The sequence below is a fragment of the Alexandromys fortis genome, unplaced genomic scaffold, assembly GCF_014885135.2.
Source record: "Alexandromys fortis isolate MF-2015 unplaced genomic scaffold, M_Fortis_MF-2015_v1.1 scaffold_109, whole genome shotgun sequence".
Classification (NCBI taxonomy): Eukaryota; Metazoa; Chordata; class Mammalia; order Rodentia; family Cricetidae; genus Alexandromys; species Alexandromys fortis.
In genome coordinates this window covers 945,645-969,260 of record NW_026068005.1, presented here as the reverse complement: position 1 = coordinate 969,260, position 23,616 = coordinate 945,645, and the positions used below count along the sequence as shown (strand labels likewise).

Sequence of the window (23,616 nt, the reverse complement as noted above, 5' to 3'; positions counted from 1 at the left end):
TGCCCTCCCCCTCATGCCCTCCCCCTCATGCCCTCACCCCTCATGCCCTCACCCCTCATGCCCTCACCCTCATGCCCTCACCCCTCATGCCCTCACCCCCTTCTCCACGGCCTCCTCAGCCATGTCCTCTTCTCTCTTTTCAGTGGATGAAAGACATGTGGCGCTCGGATCCCTGCTACGCAGACTATGGAGTGGATGGGACCTCCTGCTCCTTTTTTATTTACCTCAGTGAGGTGAGTCTTTCCGAAGACGTGCAGCTCTGTGCTGGGGCTCTTTCTTCACTGGGCCTGGATTTGGGAAAGCTGAGAAAGATAAGAAGGACCTGTGATTGCCTTCAGTATCCTCCCCACACCTTCATGAAAGTCTTTGTTCTCTTAAAGGAAGAACAGCCTGGATTAGCTGTTGGCTTTGTTTGCTTCAGCTTTCCTATTTCAGTAAAATACACAGAATGTAAGGATTTCAATCAGCATCACTCTGTTTATTTTGTTTTTCTCTGTCCTTTTTTTTTTTTAACATTTATTTAGTTTGTCTGCACTCACACTTGTGTACCATGGCACACAAGTTGGAGACAAAGGACAACTTACGGGGTTCTCTCCTTCCCCATGTGGGTTCTAAGGATGGGACTCAGTCATTAGGCTCGGTGGCAGGCAACGTTACTCCAAGCTGTCTGGCCAGCCTGGCCTTTGGGCACAATCGTCAGGCATCTTCAGATGTACCAAGTGGTGGACCCAGACTGAGAAAGCAGACCTTCAAACCCAGAGCCCGGATAAACTCTTCCTCCAATAAGTTGTTTTTGCAAGGTATTTAGTTACAAAGAAAAGTAGTTAATACACTTACCTTCTTCATTCTATCAGAGTCACAGCCCTCCCGTCCCTCAGCTCTGGCCTTTGCTCCCAAGGCTACGAAGATGCTGGGTGTGTGGGCCTACCACCGGGGCACGCTACAGACCTTTTCAACAACCCCCAGACATCAGGGGAGCCCCAGCTTTATTGACAATAAGATGCCTTCTAGAAAGCACAGTCTAGCCGGGTTGTTCCTTGTGTGTTCTGTGACAGTGATTTTGCTGCATTTGTTTGAGCCTGTTTCTGATTCCTGGCTTTGCAGCCTTTTTCTTTCCTCCTGCAAGGAGAGTGAGGCTGTGAGTAACCTTCGCCCCAGTGAGAGCTCAAGCAGAAGCACCTCTCCTGCCCCAAGGGAGACTCTTCAGGTTCATTTTGAAAAGTTACCTTTGCAAATCCCCTTTCTGGGATGGAAGAAGCCGGAGTTCAGATGTGGGCCATGATTGACAAGCAGGGCTCATTTCCGGTTTGTATGCTGGGGAGGGCTGAGGACATGAAAGATGTCAGATTCTACTTGGGTTTCCCAGCCTCTTCTCCAGCTCCTGGGGGGAAAGTAATACAGTAAACTAAAAGATACCGGAACGAATGGCTTGAGATAGGTTCCTTCCCTTTCAAACTGCTACCCTGAGGGCACTCCCAGTGGAGGAAGGAAAGTAGCCATCTGGGGACAAGATTCCAAAGGGCAAGCCACCACACTGGTCTGTATGGAGACCTTGGTCTCATAGGCCTGTACTTACTCTTTTCCTGAGGTGTGTGCAGGCTTCAGTAGCCTAAAACATAAGATCGGTCTCTTTCTTCCTTTCTAGCCGATTCAGTTGGGTGAGCGCATCCGACCTCAGTGGTAGTCACTGCCTTGTCAGCAGCGGCTGAGAGCTCATTTTCTTGTCACTGTGCCAGGCATTCTTTCTCTTAAGAGTTTAATGGGAAGAAGAAGAGAGAGTCAGACGGGAGAGGAAGAGAGGAGGGGTGTGATTAGCTACAGAGCAGAAGATACAGCTCCTCTCCAGGGATGGCTGGGAGCCTTGGGGTAGTTAACACTGATGGTCAGCTGGACCGGCTCTAGGGTCGCCTAGGAGAGGAGCCTCTGGATGAGTCTGTGGGGAGGTTTGTTGAATGGACTAAGGAGGGAAGAGCTAACTTAGATGTGGTCCCGAGGGCTCAGGTAACAGAAGAAAGCAAACTGGGTACCATCGTTCATGTCTCTCTGCTTCCTGGCTGTTGGTACCACGTCACCATCTGCCGCTGTGCATGCTCCACCTTGGTGGACTGTGTCCCCAGATGTTCAGCCGAAAGCAACCCTTCCTCCCTTGAAGTTGCTTTTGTCAGTAAGCAAAGCAAGGGATGTGGACCCTTTGTCACAATCAGCCTCTAGAAATGACTCTCTCTCTCACTAGGGCCTGTTCTATTGTTCCACGTGCCTCATGACAGCCGCAGGAGGGATGGCCATTCCCGAAAGGTCACTACCCAGGAACATCAATCACGCTAGCTCTTCAGCCACTCCTTAATCTCTGTGACACAGCCTAAACTCGTTTCCTCAAGTCCTTGTATCTGGACTTTTGTTTGTGTTTCAAGACCTCTACCTACCGTCAGGGTGGAGTGGGGATGCCCAGGTTTACATCAGAATGTCCTTAGAGAGCAGGCAGAAGACACTCAGTAAACATAAGTGATGTGTTTATATTTTTTGATGTTACCCTTATTGGAGGATATTCTGGATGGGCTTGCTGTTGTGTTTTAGGGTTAGAATCAAATCACCAGTCTAATTTGGTTTATGATAAATCATCTGGTATGACTTCTAGTCATGTAAACACTGAATTCTGCCCTTGGTTACCTGGTTGGTTGGTTGGTTTTTACTTGGGGAGCAGTGTGCATTTGAAGGCCATGTATCTTCCTCTGTGGCCATCTACCTTACTTTTTAGGCAAGGTCTCACTAAATCTGCAACTCAACTATTAGGCTAGACTTTCTGGTCAGTGAGCCAGCCCCAGGCATCCTCCCATTTTTGTCTCCTCAGCACTGAGATTACAGGTGTGTACCTCTGCTTCCAGGTTTTTGTTTGTTTGTTTGTTTGTTTTTTTTAATGTGCTGTGGATTAGAACTCATCTCCACAAGCTTATGTGGCAAGCATGTTACCAACTGAGCCATCTCCCCAGTCCTGTGTCTTCCTTTCTAACTGATAAGGATTGTTTATGTGTGTGGTGTGTAATGCGGTGTTTGGATAAGCATGTGTGTTGCATGGAGGCTGCTTGTTGCATTTTTGGCCACCCGGCTAGCTTAGATCCAAAATAACCACACAGAAACTGTATTCATTAAATCACTGCTTGGCCCATTGGCTCTAGCTTCTTCTATTGGCTAACTCTTACATCTTAATTTAACCCATTTCTATTAATCTGTGTACTGTCACATGGCAGTGTCTTACTGGGTTAAACTCCTAGCGTCTGTCTCAGGTGGATCCATGGTGTCTCTCACTCCACCCTTCTTCCTCCCAGCATGCCATTTAGTTTTTCCTTCCTACCTAGGTTCTGCCCTATCAACAGGCCAAGGCAGTTTTTTTATTCATTAACCAATGAAAGCAACACATAGACAGAAGGACCTCCCACACCACATGTGCATTTTGGAATGTCTGAGGAAAGCTAAGGAATGCATATTACTTTATGTTCTTTGCATGTGTATAACAAACACACTTGTTCTTGACTGCTGGTCTCCCAGTGGGATGCTGGTTTGCATTTGTGTTGAGTTGGTACACAGAGCCAGTTGTGAGTAATTAATTGAGACAGTTCCCAAAGCCAGTTTCTTAACCTTGTGGCAGTATTAAAATCCAGGACAAGGGTCTGGAGTGATAGCTTAGCAGTTACCAATGCTTGTTGCTCTTGGAGAGGACCTGAGTTTGGTTGCCAGCACCCATAATAGTAGCCTTTAACTCTAACGTCAGGGCATCCCATACCTTCTGTCCTCTGTGAGTACCTGCATGTAGATATCTCTCTCTCTCTCTCTCTCTCTCCCTCTCACACACACACACACACACACACACACACACTAAGAGAAAATAAAATGGGGGGAGGCAATGCAGCTATGTGGGCCTGTTTGTTCGTCTAGATTTTTTTCCTCATCCTTTCTGGTTGTCTTATAACGTTTCTATTTTGTTAAACTCTGAGACCTGTTACTTCGATATCACACACCAGGTTTCTCTTGCAGTTGGCAAAATGAGAAAAGCATCTTTGTTTGACTTGTTCTGTAAACTCAATCAACACATACGTGGGCGACGTCGATCGCATTTCCAGCCTTTATTGAAAGAGTTGAACTCATTTCTGGGTTTGGTATTAGAACAGAGGCAGATACCAAGAAGACCTAAAGTAAATGTCACTTGGCATGGATGGAAATCTTTAGGTTCAGGAAGTGCCTCTCTTCCTTTATTCCCCTCCACCATCATCTTAGCATGCCCTCTTGAGCTGGGTGATGGAACTGCAGCCTTCGCTCTAACCAACTTGCTCCTCTGGAGCCCATGACAGTTTACTGTGCTTATACATATGATACGTTTACATACTAATCCCATCGTCCCCCACCCCGCTTCGGTCCACACACCCCCACACACAACTTTTCCACCTTCATGTCCTCTCCTTTTGCTTTATTTCTTAACCCACCGAGTCTCATTAGTGCTGCCTGCTGGAGTGCTGAATGGCTTGACTTTGGGCGGTACTTGTCCAGGGAACCATAGCTGCGGTGGCTCCTGAGGGCAGCAGCCGTCTCACAGCTCTCCTCCCCATCCACTGGCTCTGATAAGGCTCTTCCATTCCTCCTGGTCTCTCCCGAAGTCCCCTGAGCCTAATGAGGGAGGGCTTCCTATTGATGTCCAATTAGGGCGAGCATCCATAGCCACTATTCCCAACACTTCGGCCAGTTCAGAATCTGCATGGCTACACACCCAGAAAAAGACACTTCTCTGACCAAATCTGAGATGTAGTAGAAATGTAATTATTTAGAAGACAGTGTATATGTCCATTTATCAAGGTAATAGTGGTAGTTGTCTCCCAGCCTACCCCTGGGTCTTTAACCAGCTAGTAATCTACAAATCCTTTTTAAATCCATCCCCAAAAGTGCAGCCTTCTCTGTGTGCTCCTGTAGCTACTCTCTGCTGCTTGTTATCTGACTGACACCGCGTTGGTGACAACCATGCCTCAACAGCAGTCCAGGATTCCCCTCTTTAAGGATGGGCTTGTGAGAAAGCCAGAACATTCCTGGAGTCGTTAGGGTCAAGCCTGGGCCCTGGCAGTCCTGGTAAGCTAGGCTTAGTCTCCTGTCTCCAGTATGCCTCTTAGGGACAAGTAGTAGTGAAAGCAGAGGAAGATTATCCAAAGTGGCCATATTAGAGAGAGGAACAAATAAAGAGGTCCAGTGATACCCCTATAAGTCCGTCTTCAGGTCCTGATGGCAGTTTTAAACAGATGGCAAGAGAAATGCATAGCTAAGCAGTTCTGGGCAAGGTGTGGCCCTGCCCATGACTGTTTTCTCAGCTCTCTCTCCTGCAAGATGGTCTTACAAGAACTCTGTGAAATCTCTTTTCAAGAAATAAATCCCTCCCCTCCCCACTGCTGGCACCAGGCTCCAGCCTTCCCTTCTAGCCTGAGACTCACTGAGGGAAATTGCAGCTTCTTGGGATCCATTGTCTCTGTATCAGGTACTGGAGAGTCACGCATAAGTTTGTCTTTGTAGGCTCTTTTGTCCCCTCCCAGACAGTTATAAGAAGACTAAAACATAACTTAATGTGGATGTTATAGATGCCCAGCCACATTGAAACTGCTGGCCATAGCCAAAGGAGATAGACAGCCAGGCCGTAGTGAGTTAGGCTGCACTGCACGAGTTAGGTGGGTCTCCTGGCTTCAGAATTCCACACACATTGCTCCTTGCAGTCCCTCATTGTAAAGGAATGAGGACTCAGCCAAGTAGCCACTAGCCCCTGGTTCTGTTCTTTCTATGCTGAAATCCACTCATGTTGGGCATACAACCCTAATTAGCTGATTGCTTACTTCCCAACACTCCATAATTTTGATGCCTACCGCCCAAGCAGATGGAATTGCACCAGGCTTCCGTGAGGTCATAGCTGATGAAGGCCAGGTGTCGCTCACTCTGCTAAGACTCTGTGAATGAGGCAGCTCATCACGCAGCCGCGGATTTCAACATCAGGCAGGTCACTTTGTAGACCAGTTTCTTTGAGCTGTGTAACTCTCCCCATTATAGAGACAAGATCATATATAGTAATTACTGCAACTGTCCTTGTTTGGGGTATATTAATTCATTTCAGCCATCTGCACTTTTTGTTGCTAGTGGCTTTTATAAAACTTGGAACAAGTTTCTTCGCCCCCATCAACAGTACATTGATGGATGATGTTCATGTATTTGACACCCACACAGCTTTTTCTTCTTATATCATTGTTCCAAATCTAGAAAGCAACTCATTTTTCTAGATCTCTTGACTCATTGGTTCTAGGGTTTCTCTCTCTCTCTCTCTCTCTCTCTCTCTCTCTCTCTCTCTGTGTGTGTGTGTGTGTGTGTGTGTGTGTGTGTACATGCAAGTGTGCATGCAGAGGCAGAAGTCAATGTAGGATGTAGTTCTTCAGGTTCTGTGGACTTTGTGGTTGGTTGGTTGCTTTTGATATCCCAATTTGTACGTATAGTCACATATATATTAGTACACATGTATGCATTTGTATGTGGAGACCCAAAGTTGATGTCAGGTATCCTCTTCAATCTCTCTGTTTTTTTTGAGGTAGGATCTGTCACTGAACCCTAAAGCTGATGATTCCAGCTAGTCTGCCCACCTAGTTTGCCCTGAAGATCTCCTGTCTCTGCCGCCCAAGAATTGAGATTGCAGGTTAATGCTGTGCCTGCCTCGCTTTTATGAGGCCAGGAGGTTTAAACTGATCATATAAGCCTTTTATTCACTGAGCCCTCCAAACATACCCCTTGTTTTCCTGAGACATAATCCCTCACTAGCCTGGAGTTCACCAAGCAGTTTAGGCTGGCCAGCCAGTGCGGCCTGCCTCTCCATCTCCCCAGCACTGGGACTGTAAATGCACAGCAGTGTGCCCAGCTTTTTAACATGGGCTCTGGGGAATAGAAGTCAGGGCCTCATGCTTGAGTGGAAAGCATTCCACCAGCCGAGCCGTCTCAACCTTGTGTCGATACTAGTTTCTGAAGCATTTCTGTAGCTATTGCAAGTATATTTAGTTTGAGAGAATCGAATTGCCCAGTGATTTATTGCTGGATCTTAAGATGTTTACAAACTACTACTCCAAATGCCAGTTTGGACAGGTGTGGGGAGGAGGTGGGAAGGAGAGGGAGGGAGGGAAGGAGGGAGGGAGGAAGCGAGAGAGAGAGAGGGGGGGGGAGACCTTCCTAATGGAACAAAAGAAGCAATTTCATGCCTTACCCATCAATCTGTTCCTTCTCTTCATGAACAATGGACATAAAGGTGTCTGCCTTTCTGTTTTCCCTTGGCAATATGTAAAACCAATATTGGTTGAGCGTGCTATTAACCTTGAGTTTAAATTCAGCGTACTTAATCCCTTGATTACTGCCAAGATTAATGCCCAACAGGAAAGGTTGGAAGCTTAAATGCCTGTGAATGCAAGCATGAAATGAAATCCTAATAACCAGCACAATGATCCGGATTTATAGCCTGTGTGGGCTGCGAAAGATAACTTGGAAATGGTGTTACAGAGACTAATCTGTCAAAGTGGGCAGCCTTGGAGAATTGACTGTTCAGGCTGCAGGAGGAAAACAGCACAAGAGCAGAGCTGACACGTGGGTACGGGTCAGGATGTGCTTCCGAGATACCTCGAGGCTGTTGCCCGAGTAGTCCAAAATGTGTCTTGAACATGTTCAGCTGCGTGAAGTCGGAAACTCTCTCTCCACAAGATAAGATTTCCTGGCAGCCGAGGCAGTTGGCTGAGATTTATGGTTGAGTTCTTCCCATTTTCTGCACCCAGACTTTATCTCTATCTCTTCATCTGCGTGTATTCATTGCTCTCGCTGCCTGAGTGTTAAGATGCCCTTTGCAAAAAGGATTTTTCAAACCACCCCGACTTGGAAGAGCTGTATTTAGCTGGCTGATGTCTCTGCTCCTTTGCTGCCACTTCCCTCCCAGAATTAGTCTTAAGGACATTTCTTGGTTGTTTCAGATGCTATGGCATTTGTAATGAACTTCTTCTGGTCTCCATCTTGCAAAACTTGGGGAAAGAGTAAGAGTTGCCAAACCCCACACTACTGTATCTATACTCTGTCTCTGTAACACACGTGGTTGGTGGGGCTTTAGTACAGTCAACTCCTCTCTGTTCTTCATACACATCTGTGTTTAATCTGTGTGTACATGTACAGGCACTAGGGAATGTGTGTGCACATGTGTGTGTCTGTGTATGTACGTGTGTGCGTGTGTGTGTGTGTGTGTGCCCTTCGAACCCGATACAGAGTCTCTTACCATTCTGCTGTATAGAACAAAGTTCATTGGTTCCCAGACTGCGAATTTTCTAGTCTCTGTCTCCCATCTTGCCATGGAAGTCTGGGATTATAGCTATCAAACCTTCACACTTGTTCTTTACCCACTGAGCCATCTTCTAACTGAATTTTACATACTTTCAGTGTTTTCTCATAGTTTCTGGTATGTGTTCAAAATACATTTGATAGATTTGTTTATTTGTTTTGTTTTTGTTGTTCTTTGTTGTATTTTTGTTGTTTGTTTGTTTGTTTTTGAGAAGGATCTTATATGGCCAGGCTAGCTTCAATTTCAATTTCTTCATATAATTGAGGATAGCCTGGAACTTCCCAAGTGCTGGGATTTCAAATGTGTCGTACCATATCCATTTCTGTGGTGCTGCAGAAGAACCCAAGGCTTCGTGATTCCTAGGCAAGCACCCTAACTGAGCCCCAGCTCCCCTTGCAATTCCTCTGTCCCGATGATGAGTTGCCATGCTAATACTGAGTCACCAGCCAGGCTGTTCCTGCCTGGTTTGGGTGCCAGTGAGTTCAACAAGACTTCTCACGTGGAGACCTGAGGGACAATATGGAAACAAAACCAAAGACTGCTAGCTTGGCTTACTATCAGTGTGCCCTGCGCTGGCTGGCTCTTGGTGATGCTCCCTGTGACACTGTATCCTGGTCCTCAGTTGTGTTTCCTGTTGGTTGTTTGTCCCGAGTCTGATCAGAGTAAGGCTGTGAGTCTGTAGCATCAGGGATGGTGTTTCACACTTTTTCTAGGGGGCCTCTACACTAGGTGGTAGATTCCCTGATTCCCTCCCTTCCTCCCCTCTCTCCTTCAGACTGCTTTTTCTCTTCCCACCCTCCTCCTTTCCCTTCCTCCTTGAGCTGGGGCCTCAGGCATGCTGGGACAGTACCCCTGTGCCTTGGTGTGCTTCTTCATCCACTGATGTTAGGTCTGAAAGCCAGGACAAATGTCTGAGGTATCACTAACGCTGGCTGACGGGCTCTCCCTGCAGCCCTCCGTCCCTAACTAGTAGCAGGATCCTTCAGGTGGGCATACTCTGCCCCCCTCCCCTAAACAGTCTGGACTTCCCCTCCCCCCAGCTGCTCTTCCCTTTGTAACCCAGTCATTTCGGCTACTCTGGTCCTTTTAGCTTTTTTGCCCTTTTGCCTTTTTGGCCTCTTAGCCTCTTGGTCTCCTGACTTTCCCCTCTCTCTGCACAGGGCGTTTGTCATGTCCACTCTGGACTCTCCAAGATGCCTTTGCCTCTGGCAATACTCTTTTTCATTTCTACAATAAACCCTCTTCAACATACCTAGGAGCAGTAATACCCTCCTCTTTGTTTCTGTAATCCACAGGGAATGTCCATTGTGGTTTCGTGTCCATTGAGGTGACAATGCTTTCATTTCCTATCCAGTCACCCAAAGTGTTCCTGTAGAAAGCCTGTAAATATTTTATTGCATTTATTTATTATTTAATTATATGTGGGAGCATGGGTATAACATGACATACATATGTGGTCAGGGGTCAGCCTCAGGGGTCAGTTCTCTGCTTTCAACTCGAGGGACCTGGTTATTGAATACCAAGCACCATTTACTACTAAACCATCCTCACTGGCCCCAGAAAACCTTTCCTTCCAACTTGACGTCCACAGGTATCTTGTACTTTTTATATTAAAAAAGACTTTTTGTGCTTGCTTGCATGCTTTATGTCTTTTGATTGTGATCATTAAGAAGTCATGGTTTGAGTAAATGTGATATATTTGACCCACACCCATTATTTTCTGGCTGTGCACCATTTTATCACTGTTACAGTAACCGGGACTGTTTTGCTATAAAAAACTTGGAAGCCTGATGCATACATTTATTGAATGAGTCATTCTGTTCATAGTGTGTTTTGAATACTAGGTTGTATCCTATTACTTTTTATTAATTTTTATTGAGCTCTATGTTTTTCTCTGCTCCCCTCTGGGCCTCTCCCCTCCCCTTCAACCCTCACCCAAGGTCCTCATGCTCCCAATTCACTCAGGAGATCTTGTCTTTTTCTACTTCCCATGTAGATTAGATCCATGTATCTTAGGGTCCTCTTTGTTGTCTTTCTCTGGGATTGTGATTTATAGGCTGGTTTTCTTTGCTTTATGTTTAAAATTAACCTATGAGTTAGTACATGTGATAACTGTCTTTCTGTATATGGGTTACCTCACTCAAAATAATGTTTTTTAGCTCCATCCATTTTCCTGCAAAATTCAAGGCGTCGTTTTTTTTCTGCTGTGTAGTACTCCATTGTGTAAATGTACCACATTTTCCTTATCCATTCTTCGGTCAAGGGGCATTTAGGATGTTTCCAGGTTATAGCTATGACAAACAATGCTGCTATGAACATAGTTGAGCACATGGCTTGTGGCACAGTTAAGCATCCTTTGGATATATACCCAAAAGTGATATTGCTGGGTTTTGAGGAAGATTGTTTCCTAATTTTCTGAGAAATAGTCACACTGATATCCAAAGAGTCTGTACCAACTTGCACTCCCACTAGCAATGCAAGAGTGTTCCCTTTCCCCACATCCTCTCCAGCATAAGTTGTCATCAGTGTTTTTGATCTTGGCCATTCTTACAGATGTAAGATGGAATCTCAGAGTTGTTTTGATTTGCATTTCTCTGATGACTAAGGATGTTGAGCATTTCCTTAAGTGTCTTTCAGCCATTTTAGAGTCTTCTGTTGGGAGTTTTCTGTTTAGGTCTGTACTTCATTTTTCTATTTGGATTATTTGTTCTTTTGGTGTCCAATTTCTTGAGTTCTTTGTATATTTTGGAGATTAGACCTCTTTCTGATGTGGGATTGGTGAAGATCTTTTCCCATTCTGTAGGCTGTCATTCTGTCTTGTTGACCGTGTCCTTTGCTTTACAGAAGCTTTTCAGTTTCAGGAGGTCCCATTTATTAATTGTTTCTCTCGGTGTCTGTGCTGCTGGGGTTATATTTAGGAAGTGGTTTCTGGTGCCAATGCTTTCAAGTGTACTTCCCACTTTCTCTTCTATGAGGTTCACTGTGGCTTACTTTACATTGAATCTTTGATCCATTTGAAGCTGACTTGATCATGGTGGATGATGGTTCTGATGTGTTCTTGGATTCGATTTGCCAGTGTTTTATTTAGTATTTTTGCATCAATGTTCATGAGTGAGATTGGTCTATAATTCTCTTTCTTAGTAATGTCTTTATATGGTTTAAGTATCAGGGTAATTGTAGCCTCATAAAAAGAGTTTGGCAATGTTCCTTCTGTTTCTATTGTGTGGAACAATTTGAGGAGTATTGGTATTAGTTCTTCTTTGAAAAACCTTGTAGGATTTTGAGCTGAAACCATCTGATCCTAGGGTTTTTTTGGTTGGGAGAATTTTGATAACTGTTTCTATTTCTTCAGCAGTTATAGGTCTGTTTAATTTGTTTATCTGGTCTTTTTTTAAAAAATTTTTCGAGACATGGTTTCTCCATAGTTTTTGGTTCCTGTCCTGGAATTAGCTCTTGTAGACCAGGCTGGCCTCGAACTCATAGAGATCCGCCTGAGTGCTGGGATTAAAGGTGTGCGCCACCACCGCCTGGCTGATTATCTGGTCTTGATTTAATTTTGGTAAGTCATATTTATCCAGATAGTTGCCCATTTCCTTTAAGTTTTCCAATTTTGTGGAGTACAGATTTTTGAAATATGACCTGATGATTCTCTGGATTTCCTCCATGTCTGTTGTTATGTCCTCCTTTTCATTTTTGATTTTGTTAATTTGGATATTCTCTCTCTGCTTTTTGGCTAGTTTGTATAAAGGTTTGTCTATTTTGTTTTTTCTCAAAGAACCAAACAACTCTTTGTCTCATTGATTCTTTTTATTGTTTTCTTTGTTTCTATTTTGTTGACTTCAGCTCTCAATTTGATTATTGTCTGCTGTCTAGTTCTCTTGGGTGAGTTTGCTTCTTTTTGTTCTAAAGTTTTCAAATGTTCTGTTAATTCACTGGTGTTGGGTTTTTCCAGCTTTTTTATGTAGGCCTTATGTGATATGAACTTTTGTCTTAGCACAGCTTTCATTGTGTCCCATAAATTTGGGTATGTTGTGTGGTCATTTTCATCAAATTTTAGGAAATCTTTAATTTCTCCCTTTATTTCTTCCTTAACCCATTAATGATTCAGGGGAGCATTGTTTAATTTCCATGTGTTTGTGGGTTTTCTGGAATTAGTATTGCTGTTGTATTCTAGTTTTAAGTCATGGTAATCTGATAAGATACATGGGGTTATTCCATTTTTTTATATTTGTTGAAGTTTTTTTTTTTTTTTTGGTTACCAAGTCAATTTTTGAGAAGGATCCATGAGGTGCTGAGAAGAAGGCATATTCTTTTATGTTTGGATGGAATGTTCTATAGGTGTCTGCTAAGTCCATTTGAGTCATAACATCTGTTAGTTCCCTTATTTCTCTGTTAATTTTTTGTCTGACTGACCTGTCCCATGGTGAGAGTGGAGTGTTGAAGTCTCCCACTATTAGTGTGTGGTGTTTAATGTATGATTCAAGCTTTAGAAGTGTTTCTTTGACATATGAGGGTGCCCTTGTATTTGGGGCATAGATGTTCAATATTGAAATTTCCTCTTGATAGATTTTTCCTGTGACTAATATGAAATGTCCTTCTTTGTCTCTTTTGATTGCTTTTAGTTTGAAATATATTTTGTTAGATATTAGGATAGCTACAGCAGCTTGTTTCTTAGGTCCATTTGATTAGAATTTTTTTTTCCCAACCCTTTACTCTGAGGCGATGTCTGTCTTTGAGGTTGAGGTATGTTTCTTGTATGCAGCAGAAGGATGGATTCTGTTTTTGTATCCAATCTGTTAGCCTGTGTCTTTTTATTAAGGGATATTAATGACCAAAGATTGCTATCTCCTGTTAATTTAGTTTTCATTGTTGGTGACGTTAATTTGTGTGTTTTCCCCTTCTTTGGGATTTGCTGCTATGAGATCATCAATTGTCTGTGTTTTTGTTGATGTAGCCAATTTCCTTGGGTTGGAGTTTTCTGTGTAGTACTTTGTATAAGGCTGGGTTTGTAGCTAGGCATTGGTTAAATCTTGTTTTGTCATGGAATATCTTGTTTTGTACTTCTATGGTGATTGAAAGTTTTGCTGGGTATAGTAGTCTGGGCTGGCATCTGTGGTCTCTTAATTATGCATATGCTTGACCACAACCTTCTGGCTTTCATTGTCTCCAATGAGAAGTCAGGTGTAATTCTGATAGGGCTGCCTTTATATGTTACTTGGCCTTTTTCCTTTGCAGCTCTTAATATTCTTTCTTCATTCTGTACGTTTAGTGTTTTGATTATTATGTGGCTAGGGAATTTTTTTTTATCCTGTCTATTTGGTGTTCTGTAAGCTTCTTGTATCTTCATAGAAATATCTTTCTTTAGGTGGGAAAGTTTTCTTCTATTATTTTGTTAAATATATTTTCTGTGAACAGCTTCTCCTTCTATACCTATTCTCGTAGGTTTGGTCTTTTTATGGTATCCCATATTTCCTGGATATTTTGTATTAAGCTTTTGTTAGAATTAATGTTTTCTTTGACGAATGAGTCTATTTCCTCTATTGTATCTTCAGCAATTATCTCTTCCATCTTTTGTATTCTGCTGTTTTGCTTGCGTTCGTGGTTCCTGATTGTTTTCTCATGTTGTTCTTATAATTACCTCAGCTTTTTTTCTTTATTGTCTCTATTTCAGTTTTCAAGTCTTCAATAGTTTATTTCCTATGTTTGATTGCTTTTTCTTGGATTTCTTTAAGGGATTTGCTGATGCCTTCCAATTTTTTGTTTGTCTTTTCCTCCATTTCTTTGAGGGGATTTCTTTTTTCTTTAAGAGTTTCAGACATTCTCCTGAAGTTATTTTTTAAGTCATTTTCTTCTGCTTCATCTATATTTGGTTGTTCAAGTCTTGCTGTTGTAGGGTCTCTAGATTTTACTGGTGCTGTGTTGCTCTTTGTGGTGTTGCGTGTGTTCTTACCTTATCTACTCATCTTTCCTCTAATTGGTGTGGGTGGGGCTATCTGTGATTCTGGTGATTAATCTTCTAGGTGCCAGTGGATCCAAGGCTCAGATGGTTGTTCCTCGTGGTACAGTCAGTGCCAGGGTTCTAGTTACCCCATTGATCACTCTGTGATCCTGGAGATTGCTCAGCATTCCCGGGCTTTGCTCGGCTCCTATGGAGTTTGCTGTCTCAGGCTTGCTCTGGTCAACGTTGTTGGCTCAAACCTATTTCGGTAATTGTCCCTGGTCTGGATCCACTCCTGCAGAGGTCCCTGGCTTGGGGTTGGTGCTGCAAAGGTCTCTGGCTCAGGCCTAATTCCTCAGAGGTCCCAGACTCATTCCTGGACCCACAGAGATCTCTGGTTCCTGCCTACTCTCTCGGAGGTCCCAGATTCGTGCCCAGACCTGCAGATGTCCTGGCTTAGGCCTAGTTCCTCAGAGGTCCTGGTTCAGGTCTATTCCCTCGAAGCATACCTGGACCCGCAGCGGTCTCTGGTTCTTGTCCACTCGCTCAGCAGTTTCTCCCCTGTGGAGTTCGCTGTCTCTAGTCTGCTCTGGCCCAGGTTGCTGGCTCAGTCCTGCCTCTACAAATGTTCCTGGTCTGGATCCACTCCCACTCTCATGGAGCTTGCTTTCTCAGGCCTGCTATGGCCTTGGTAGCTGCTAGCTCTGTTACTCAACTTTTAAGCTGCCTCAAAGAGATATGTGGGCTGTAGCTGGTCTTCCTTCTGAAGGAAAAAAAAAAAAAGCTGTTTCCATTGAGTGCTTCTCTAAGGGGTTTTCTTACTCCCACTTCCTCATCCGATTGCTGATTCTGCAGTTGCTTTTCTGAGACATCAAGAATTCTGTCCCGCCACTCATTGATTCTGTTTCCCTTCCTGTTCAGCATCCTTTGTAGTCCATTACTTTAACAACTCTTGACAGTTCTTTCCCCATATATACATACACACACATATATACATACACACATACACATATATGTATACACATACATATATATGTATACACGTATATACATACACACATACATGCATATATATGCATACACACATACATATATATGTATACACATACACACATATGTGTGTCTATATATTTTTTTCTACTAGAAATACCCTAGCTCATTAGTCTACCTTTTGAGCCTATAGATGGGTCAACCGATATAGATGGGTATAACTTGACAATCAATCTGGTTTGTATCTCTCTAAATAATTGTAATATTGACCTTTATATGAGCAACAAAACTCAATCACCTCTTTTTTTTTTAGTTACTAACTCAACTATTTGAGATGCTATTTCAGATCTTTTCCTTTCTCCTTAAGCCTCAGATCTGTTCTTTCCTTCTAAAAAGTGGCCTGGCTGTGAAGCTGTCTAAAGAGACACTCCAAGATCTTTCCACAAGACCAGCTCATTTATTTCCCCCTTTTTTTTTATAATAGCTAAGATTATTTTTGTGTTTTCTATATATAATGTGTGTCAACAATTCCTTATTTTAACAAACATCTGTATTACTCCTACTGTGTTCCTAGAATAGTCCAATGGATCATATTGCCACCAAGACTTCATTGTCAGAATTTTATATATAATAATTCATTTCATTCTCATATTAGCATTATGAGGCCCATATTATTATCATTTTTTACTATTAACTTCCCTGAAACGTACATGACTAGGCTAACTAACCGAAATCATCATATAAGCCACCATCTCTAAAGTATATGCTCTCTTTAGGACGTATTTTGATTCTTTTTCAATTACATATGTGGGGAGTTGGGTATGTGAATACACACAGTGTCTGTGGAGTGGAGAAGAAGGCATCAGATGTCCTGGATCTGGATTTTCCAGAGAGAGTAAATCATCCAATAAGGGTGACTGCAATTGAACGTGGACCCTACTCAAATCAGTTCATGTTCTTAACGGCCGAGCCATCTCTCCATGTGCTCTTGGCCTTGTTTATATCATGGCCTGTGTAGTATTTGTATTAGACATAGTATATTGGGTTAGGAAAAAGCCTTACAATGTGGGAATTTTTCTCCTTAGTTTACACTGAGAACTAAGATAGAGGGGTTTCCTAGGTCCCCCAAGCTTTTGCATCTGGAAAGAGGAAAAGCTGGAATCTGAATAAAGTCTCCATAGTTTTACTTTCATTGCCTACTGCTGCACACAAGGCTCACCCCCTCTGCCTGCTCTGCACCCTAATCCACCTGCATTCCCGAGAACTTCTAGTAGCAATAAGCACAAGGTTTCCCATCTCAAAAAGGAAGCCTGTTTCTTCTGGGTTAATTTTCATAGCCTCTCTCAGAGTCTGTGATTAGAGCTCTTTTTTAGTTTTCTTCCCCAAGACTTAGTGCAGTGACTGGCGTGCAGCAGATACATCATTATTATGGAGTAGATTGAGGAGTGGGAGTGACCTTAGGGAAAGGGATAAATTGGAGACTGGCCACATGATTCAAGTTAGCTCACCCCAGAAATTATTAAATATTTAACACGAATTTATTTTAAAAATTTTAAAACTAATTTCTATTTTGAAAAAGAGTACAAAGTCAGAATTCTCTCCATCTCCTTCCTGTAAAATCAACACAAAGTATCAAGGAAAGTAAGAAATAAATTCATATTATGTTCTGAACAATTGTAGTGATAGCTAGGTTCAGATGAAACAGAAATTAAAAAAAAAAGTTCCAGGATAGGCACCAAAGCTACAGAGAAACCTTGTCTCAAAACAAAACAATAACAACAACAACAACAAAAAGACAGTAGAATGAATGAGCCAATTATAATAGAAATATTCTCATGGTCATTTGAGATGATATCGTGCCAAAGTCATATGCTAAACAGCAAAGACCAGTAGTGTCTGTAAGGAGTCTTTTTCTGTCCCACCAGCCAGCTCCCAAATAATGACATAGAGACTTATTATTAATTATGAAAGCTCAGCCTATAATTTAGGCTTATTCCTAACTAGCTCTTATCACTTAAATTAACCCATTTATATTAATCTACGTTCTATCACATGGTGTTACCTCTTCCATCTTGCTCCTCCTGTTTCCTCTTTGTGTTTCCTGGGTCTCTTGAGCCTTGGTTCCTCCTTTTCCTTTCTCTCCCAGGAAATCCTATCCCTCCTCTTGCCCAGCTATTGGCTGTTCAGAATTTTATTACACCAATCACAGCAATACATTTCACACAGGGTACAAACATCCCACAGCAGGTGTCCCTGGTTTCCAGAATGTCACTGCCTCCCAATGTTGAATAGCACCGGCTGTAGACATGGACTCAGGTTGGACGAAGCCAATTCTTAGGAGGGCTTGTGTCTGTTTTACTTGTATGCTCATCTGCAGAGGAATTCATTTGCTGTCTCTCCTGTGTGATGAAAAGCGACTCTTCTTTACTAATGGCAATTTAAATTTAAACCTGAGATGGGTTTTAAAACTCTGTGTCATGCTGGGGGTGGGTGGGTGGCACACTCCTTTAATCCCAGCACTCCAGAGGCAGACCCAGGTGGATCTCTGAGTTCAAGGCCAGCCTGGTCTACAGTGTGAGTTTCAGGACAGCCAGGGAAACCCTGTCTTGAAAAAACGAACAAGCTAAAACCTCTGTGTCACTAGCTCCTTAGACTCTGTTGGTTCTGAGGCATATGGAAGCCTTTGTGCAGCTTCTCTGTGTCCTATCCTGAGCAGGGCTCTGAAGAATCCCTCCAGTCCCTGGCTCGCTCCTCCACACAGCCAGCTACATTCACATTCTGTGTCTGGAGTGTTCCTGCCTGGCCCAGTAGAGGCAATCATGGCTCTCCAGACCACATCCTCACCACAGTTCCATCTGCAATGTTCTTCAGTTAACCCACATTCTGTCGGCAGAGGCCTGCTTATGTTCAGTGGAAGTTTCTTTCTTTCTTTATTTGTTTATTTTATTGTTTTTGTAAAATTTTTTGAGACAAGGTTTCTCTGTGTAGCTTTGGAGCCTGTTCTGGAACTAGCTCTGTAGACCAGGCTGACCTCAAACTCACAGACATCCTCCTGCCTCTGCCTCTCAAGTGCTGTGATTAAAGATGTGTGCCACCACCGCCTGGCTCATTGGAAGTTTCTAGCAGCACACAATTCACCAAATAACCTCTATTGTACTATATTATTATATTGTCTTCCCTTTGTTAGTTACCATTGTTTCTTTCTTCTGTGTGTATCAGTTACTTTTCTTTGCTGCAACAAGCTATCTTACCAAAGCAAGCTAAGGCGTGTTTGGGCTTACACACAGTTCAAGGGTACAGTCCACCAAGGTGGGAAACACCTGGTGGCAGGGAATAAATGATATAATTATATTTCAATTTCAAAAAATAAAAATGTATTACATTTTAAAAAGTAAAGTCTATCAGAACAAAACACATAGTAGATGTAGGGCTGGGTCTTCTATGTGGAATGCCTGGCACCCTGAATGCTGTGGCAAGGAAGGATGATATAAATGGATGTGTGGCCTCTCTATAAAACACAGTACAGCCAGGCGATGGTGGCGCACGCCTTTAATCCCAGCACTTGGGAGGCAGAGGCAGGCGGATCTCTGTGAGTTCAGACCAGCCTGGTCTACAGAGCTAGTTCCATGACAGGCTCCAAAACCACAGAGAAACCCTGTCTCGAAAAACAAAACAAAACAAAAACAAAAAAACACATGCACACACACCACACACATACACACAACCATTATAATATGCAGGCTAACAAAAGGGAAAAAACTGAAAGACCCTAAGCCCCAAACACACAGAGACAAAGAGTCTCTTCTTAGGCATTCAGTTTGGGGGGAAATTTTGCTTGTTGTTTTATTTTGATTTTTGAAACAAGGTCACATTGTGAGGCTTTGGCTGGCCTAGAACACACTATGTTGACCAAACTGGCCCAGAACTCAAGAGATCAAGCCCCCAGAGTGCGGGAGTGTGGGCTCCTGTACCTGGTAGTTGGTTTTGATCGTGTTTATCTCCTGGAAAAGGTGGCATGGGGTCCTGTGTGTTAGTAATCCACTAGAACAAAACTCTCTCCATTAACAGGAATAGATACCCAAACTGAGGCTCTTTCCAAAGAGTAGAGCATTGGCACACAGAGCCCAGTCCCGAAAGCCTGCGTTTCTACCCCCTGGCATCTACCGCTAGTGTTGACAGCAGGCTCCTTGCTTCCTCTTTTAACCCCCCCTTGAGCTGTGTCTGTCTGCCAGCAGTTTCTTTTTCCTTACATACAATGACTCCTCCATACGTGGACCTTGGAAAGCAGCGTGACCCAGTTAGGACTTGTAGGAACTGCTTTGATTTCCCAGCCTCCTGACAAAGCTGCAAAACCTATTTAGTTCAAAGAAGGCTAAATCGCCAGGAGGAATGTCAAAATTGTTTTATTTTATGTCTCATCTCTCAAGAAAAGTGATGTATAGAGCCCTCTCCACTGGATATCTGTTAGTGTTCGGAAGTTCAGGCCCAGCAGGTCTTCCGTGTCTCACTCTGCGGCGTCTTCATTCTGCGGCCCGTGGCACTAGCTAAAAAGATTATCTTGTGTCTAAAGTGTTTTGCCTGCAAATCGAACAAGATTAGAGAGTAGTGCTGCCGCCTTATCGATCGCTGGGTGTACTACCGTGAATTCAGATGGTTTTCTATTTTGCGTGTGTGTACCTTTTTGCAGGTGTGCATGTTTGTTGTGTGTTGTGTTGGATGTCTTCCGGCGTTGCTCTCGCATTATTTTTTGAGATCATCTCTCAGTGATCCTGGAACGTGCTGATTCCACTAGAGCAGTGGTTCTCAACCTGTGGGTCCTGACCTCTCTTGGGGGGGGGGGTCACATGCTTCTTTCACAGGACTCGCATGTCAAATATTTACATTACGATTCATAACAGTAGCAACATTGCAGGTAGGAAGTAGCAACAAAATTTTATGGTTGGGGGGTTACCACAACATGAGGAGCTGTACTAAAGGGTCAAAGCATTAGGAAGGTTGAAAACCACTGAGCTAGACTGTTTGGGCACGGTTCTCCGGTCTATGTCTTCCCGGCACTTGAGTTACAGGAACATACCTACACACCAGGTTTCCAAGCATGAGTGCTAGGGATCAAACCCAGGTCCTCCCCTTTGAGTGTCAAGCATTTTAGTCACTGGGCTACCTCCCCAATCCAGTCTCCCGTTGTTCACTGGGTGGACGATAGGCTGCCCTTGATGAGTTAGCTGTTGCTCCTGAGAAGGCTGTGTGCTCTAAGATTGGGGAGAGGTAATGGGATGTGAGGGGCAGGGTGCCTCTGCACTGCGGGCAAGCCTTTAGCCAAGGGCCACAGCTAGAGAAGTGTAGCCGAGGCAGCCATGATGGAAGGGTCTGGAGGCGGTGGTAGGGCCCAGAGACACTGTGAGCCAGCCCGAGAGTTCCGGAACAATTTGAATCAGGGCAGTTCCTATGAGTCAGGCAGTGGGCTCCTCCTGGGGTCGACTTTATTGATAGGCTGTGATAGTAATGGGCCAAGCTCATTAAATGACACTGGACACATCAGACAGAAAATGCAGTCACATATCAGGAGGTCAAATTGTTAGCTGCAAGCGCGGTTTTCCCCGCATGCTCATTACAGGGCTTTTATTTAGGAAAATGTTGCCCTGTGGAAGGCAGTTTGTTTCATTACTTGAGTTATCACCAGTGCTGGCCCTCCTCCAGTTCTGGTAATCCTCTGAGGTTCCACAGAGAAAAAGAGAAATGTTTTGTTTTTCCTCTTCTCCCCACAGGGTAATTGGCTTACATATAATTTAATTATTTCATCAACTAGTTAGCCTATCCCTGTGGTGAAGAGCACCCTTAGCCCACCCTCCCTTTGTGGGTTAAGGTCTGTATCTGTTTGCCCATCCTTCCGATGACACGCATGGCTGAAACAGCTGCCTAAGAGCTCGGCTGGACCACTCTATTTTCCATATTTGCAGAGGTGTCCTTGGAGGCAGCAAAAGGGTAGCTAGTGATATAGAGAAAGAAGAACTAAGAAAATGATCGGCTCAAACAAGGAATTACAGTCTTGAGTTCTCTAGTGAAGTCATATTTCAGATCACCTTGGAATGACTGTTTTCATCACTAAGTCGCCGAAGGCTCCTCACGGGGTGGAGGGATCTGAAGGGAGGACTTTATCAGTGTCTGGTCATGGGATGGTGTCGCCTCTTAGCTAGCTTGCTTTATTCACAGTCTTGCTTCACCTTTCCCCTTCATCTTCTTCGAGGGGAGATGTTTTTATCCTGACAGGTTCCTGTACAGACTTTATTTCTTCAGCGCTGGGGAGAGGCTGGATCCGTAGAGTGCCTGCTGCTCCCACGTGAGGACCTGAGTTAGTATCTCCAGCAGCTACGTAAGCAGGATAGACACAGGGCTGCACCTGTAACCCCAGAGCAGGGCAGGCAGAGACAGCTGGGTCCCTCGAGCTTGCTGTTTACCGGTGTGCTGAACAGACTGGAGAGAGAGAGAGAGAGAGAGAGAGAGAGAGAGAGAGAGAGAGAGAGAGAGAGAGAGAGAGGAGAGATTAAAATTAAGATGGAGAGTGATGGCGGAAGACATTCAACATCATCTTCTGTCCTCATGGGAACAGAAACATGTCACACACACAAAGGAAATCTATCCAGGTGGATGAAGATAAATATATTTTTAAAAAATGAACTTGGTTGTGTATTTATTTCTGAGGATTCCTGACATCCATGCCTAATGTGTGTCTGGTTGAGGGTCTCCCATCTGGAGCCTTCGTATTATAAATATGCTGTATTGGGATGTTATACTGAGTCCACTTACTAAGACTTAGTTGGTGCCACATGACTCGGTCTGGCCTAAGAACAGCCAGCACAGTTGCCTGTGACATTTCTGGGACCAGCAGAGGAGTCATGCTTTGCTGAGCTGCTTTTCTGCGCGTTTTTCCTGGGGTGTGGAGCTGGTTCCGTTGCTTTTCATGGTCATACCATTGAAAGGCCCACAGTGATTTAGATCATGGACCTCCAAGGCGGGTTAGTATCCTCTCTTAGGAGTGAAAGCGCTCGGCTTTCCACATGGGAGAGTTCATGAGTGACTGCAGCCACTCCTAAGCATCACAGGAAGAAGAGAGAACATCACGCTTTCCCTACCCCCGTAAGCCTCACTGCCCTCGGCTCATCTGCTTTCGGATCTTTTCCATAGCAGACGGCTTTATGCAAATATGGCCAATTATTTTTGGTCATAGTAAATATCACCTTGCATTATGAGTCAGTTCTAGATTTTACTGAAACTGTCATGTTTCTTTGAAAACCCACCCACACCAAGAAGATAGATTATCTTGTTTGACTGCTCTGCCAACCCACGAACAAGGCTGTGGTTCCCTGTCTCAGTGACCCTTAATGGATGCCCTTTTGTAAAATCTTATAGGTCTCCCTGACTGAATAACACTGATTTCCAGTGCCAGTTCTTGAGCCACCTTTATTAGTAAAGAGATGAATTCCATGTTATCTCTGAAATGTCATTGCTATGTTTGCTAAATAGGCTAAATGTTACTATCACTCAATGTATTTATATTGGTTTTCCTTTCCTAGAATTTTTATTTTAATTATGCATATATGAGGAGGGGCAATATGTGTGTGTGAGTTCAGTTCCTTTAGAAGCCGGAAGAGGGCGCCATATCCCCTGAAGCAGGGGTAGGGGTTGAGGGCAGGAGGTAATGGAGAGTTGTGAGCTGCTCCATGTGGATGCTGGGAACTGAACTTAGGTCCTTTGCAAGTGCAGATCCGCATCTTAACTTCTGAGCTCCTTCCTAGAATCTCTCCAGCCCGTTCTGAATGATAATCATAATAAAATTATTAATTTCTCTAATCTCTTTGGTAACTTTTCTTGAGGGAAGTTTTACCAATCCCTCAAGTTTCCACTTTTCTTTCTCCCTTCCCCCAATGACTGTCAGGTGTGTTCATCCTGAGCCTAAAAGCCACATACACCCAAGATAGATATGAATGAGTGCAGCCTCACACAAAATTAAAGGCTTGCTTAAAGCATTATGAGATGTGTGTGTGTGTGTGTGTTGTAATTCTGTAGTGAGCTTTTCCCGAGTGAGCTTTGTAGTTACCTCAGCATCAGAAGGTTGGACACAGCAGGCGTGTGGACAGGTCATTTTGTGGAAGGGCTCTCATGAGATCACTGCATTGATATCTAACCCATTCCTGTTTAACTGGAGTTTGAGACAGGGTCTTGTGTAGCTCAGGCTGCCCTAGAACTCATTATCCAGCCACGGAAGACCTAGAATGTCTGATCCTCCTGCCTCCACCTCTTGGGCACTGGCAGGACAGGT

General features: G+C 43.8%; 1 protein-coding gene and 1 non-coding gene across 2 annotated transcripts in view; both read left to right on the top strand.

The window, feature by feature from the left end:
- Nucleotides 1-23,616, top strand: part of LOC126513228 (alpha-1,6-mannosylglycoprotein 6-beta-N-acetylglucosaminyltransferase A) — a 182,350-nt gene that overhangs the window by 126,758 nt on the left and 31,976 nt on the right. The window contains exon 5 of the mRNA XM_050161490.1: nucleotides 144-233. Coding sequence (XP_050017447.1) covers nucleotides 144-233 — 90 coding nt within the window. The remainder of the gene's footprint in view (nucleotides 1-143; nucleotides 234-23,616) is intronic.
- Nucleotides 8,779-8,887, top strand: LOC126513236 (small nucleolar RNA U6-53/MBII-28). The gene has a single exon (XR_007595263.1). It is a non-coding gene; the product is annotated as a small nucleolar RNA U6-53/MBII-28 (small nucleolar RNA).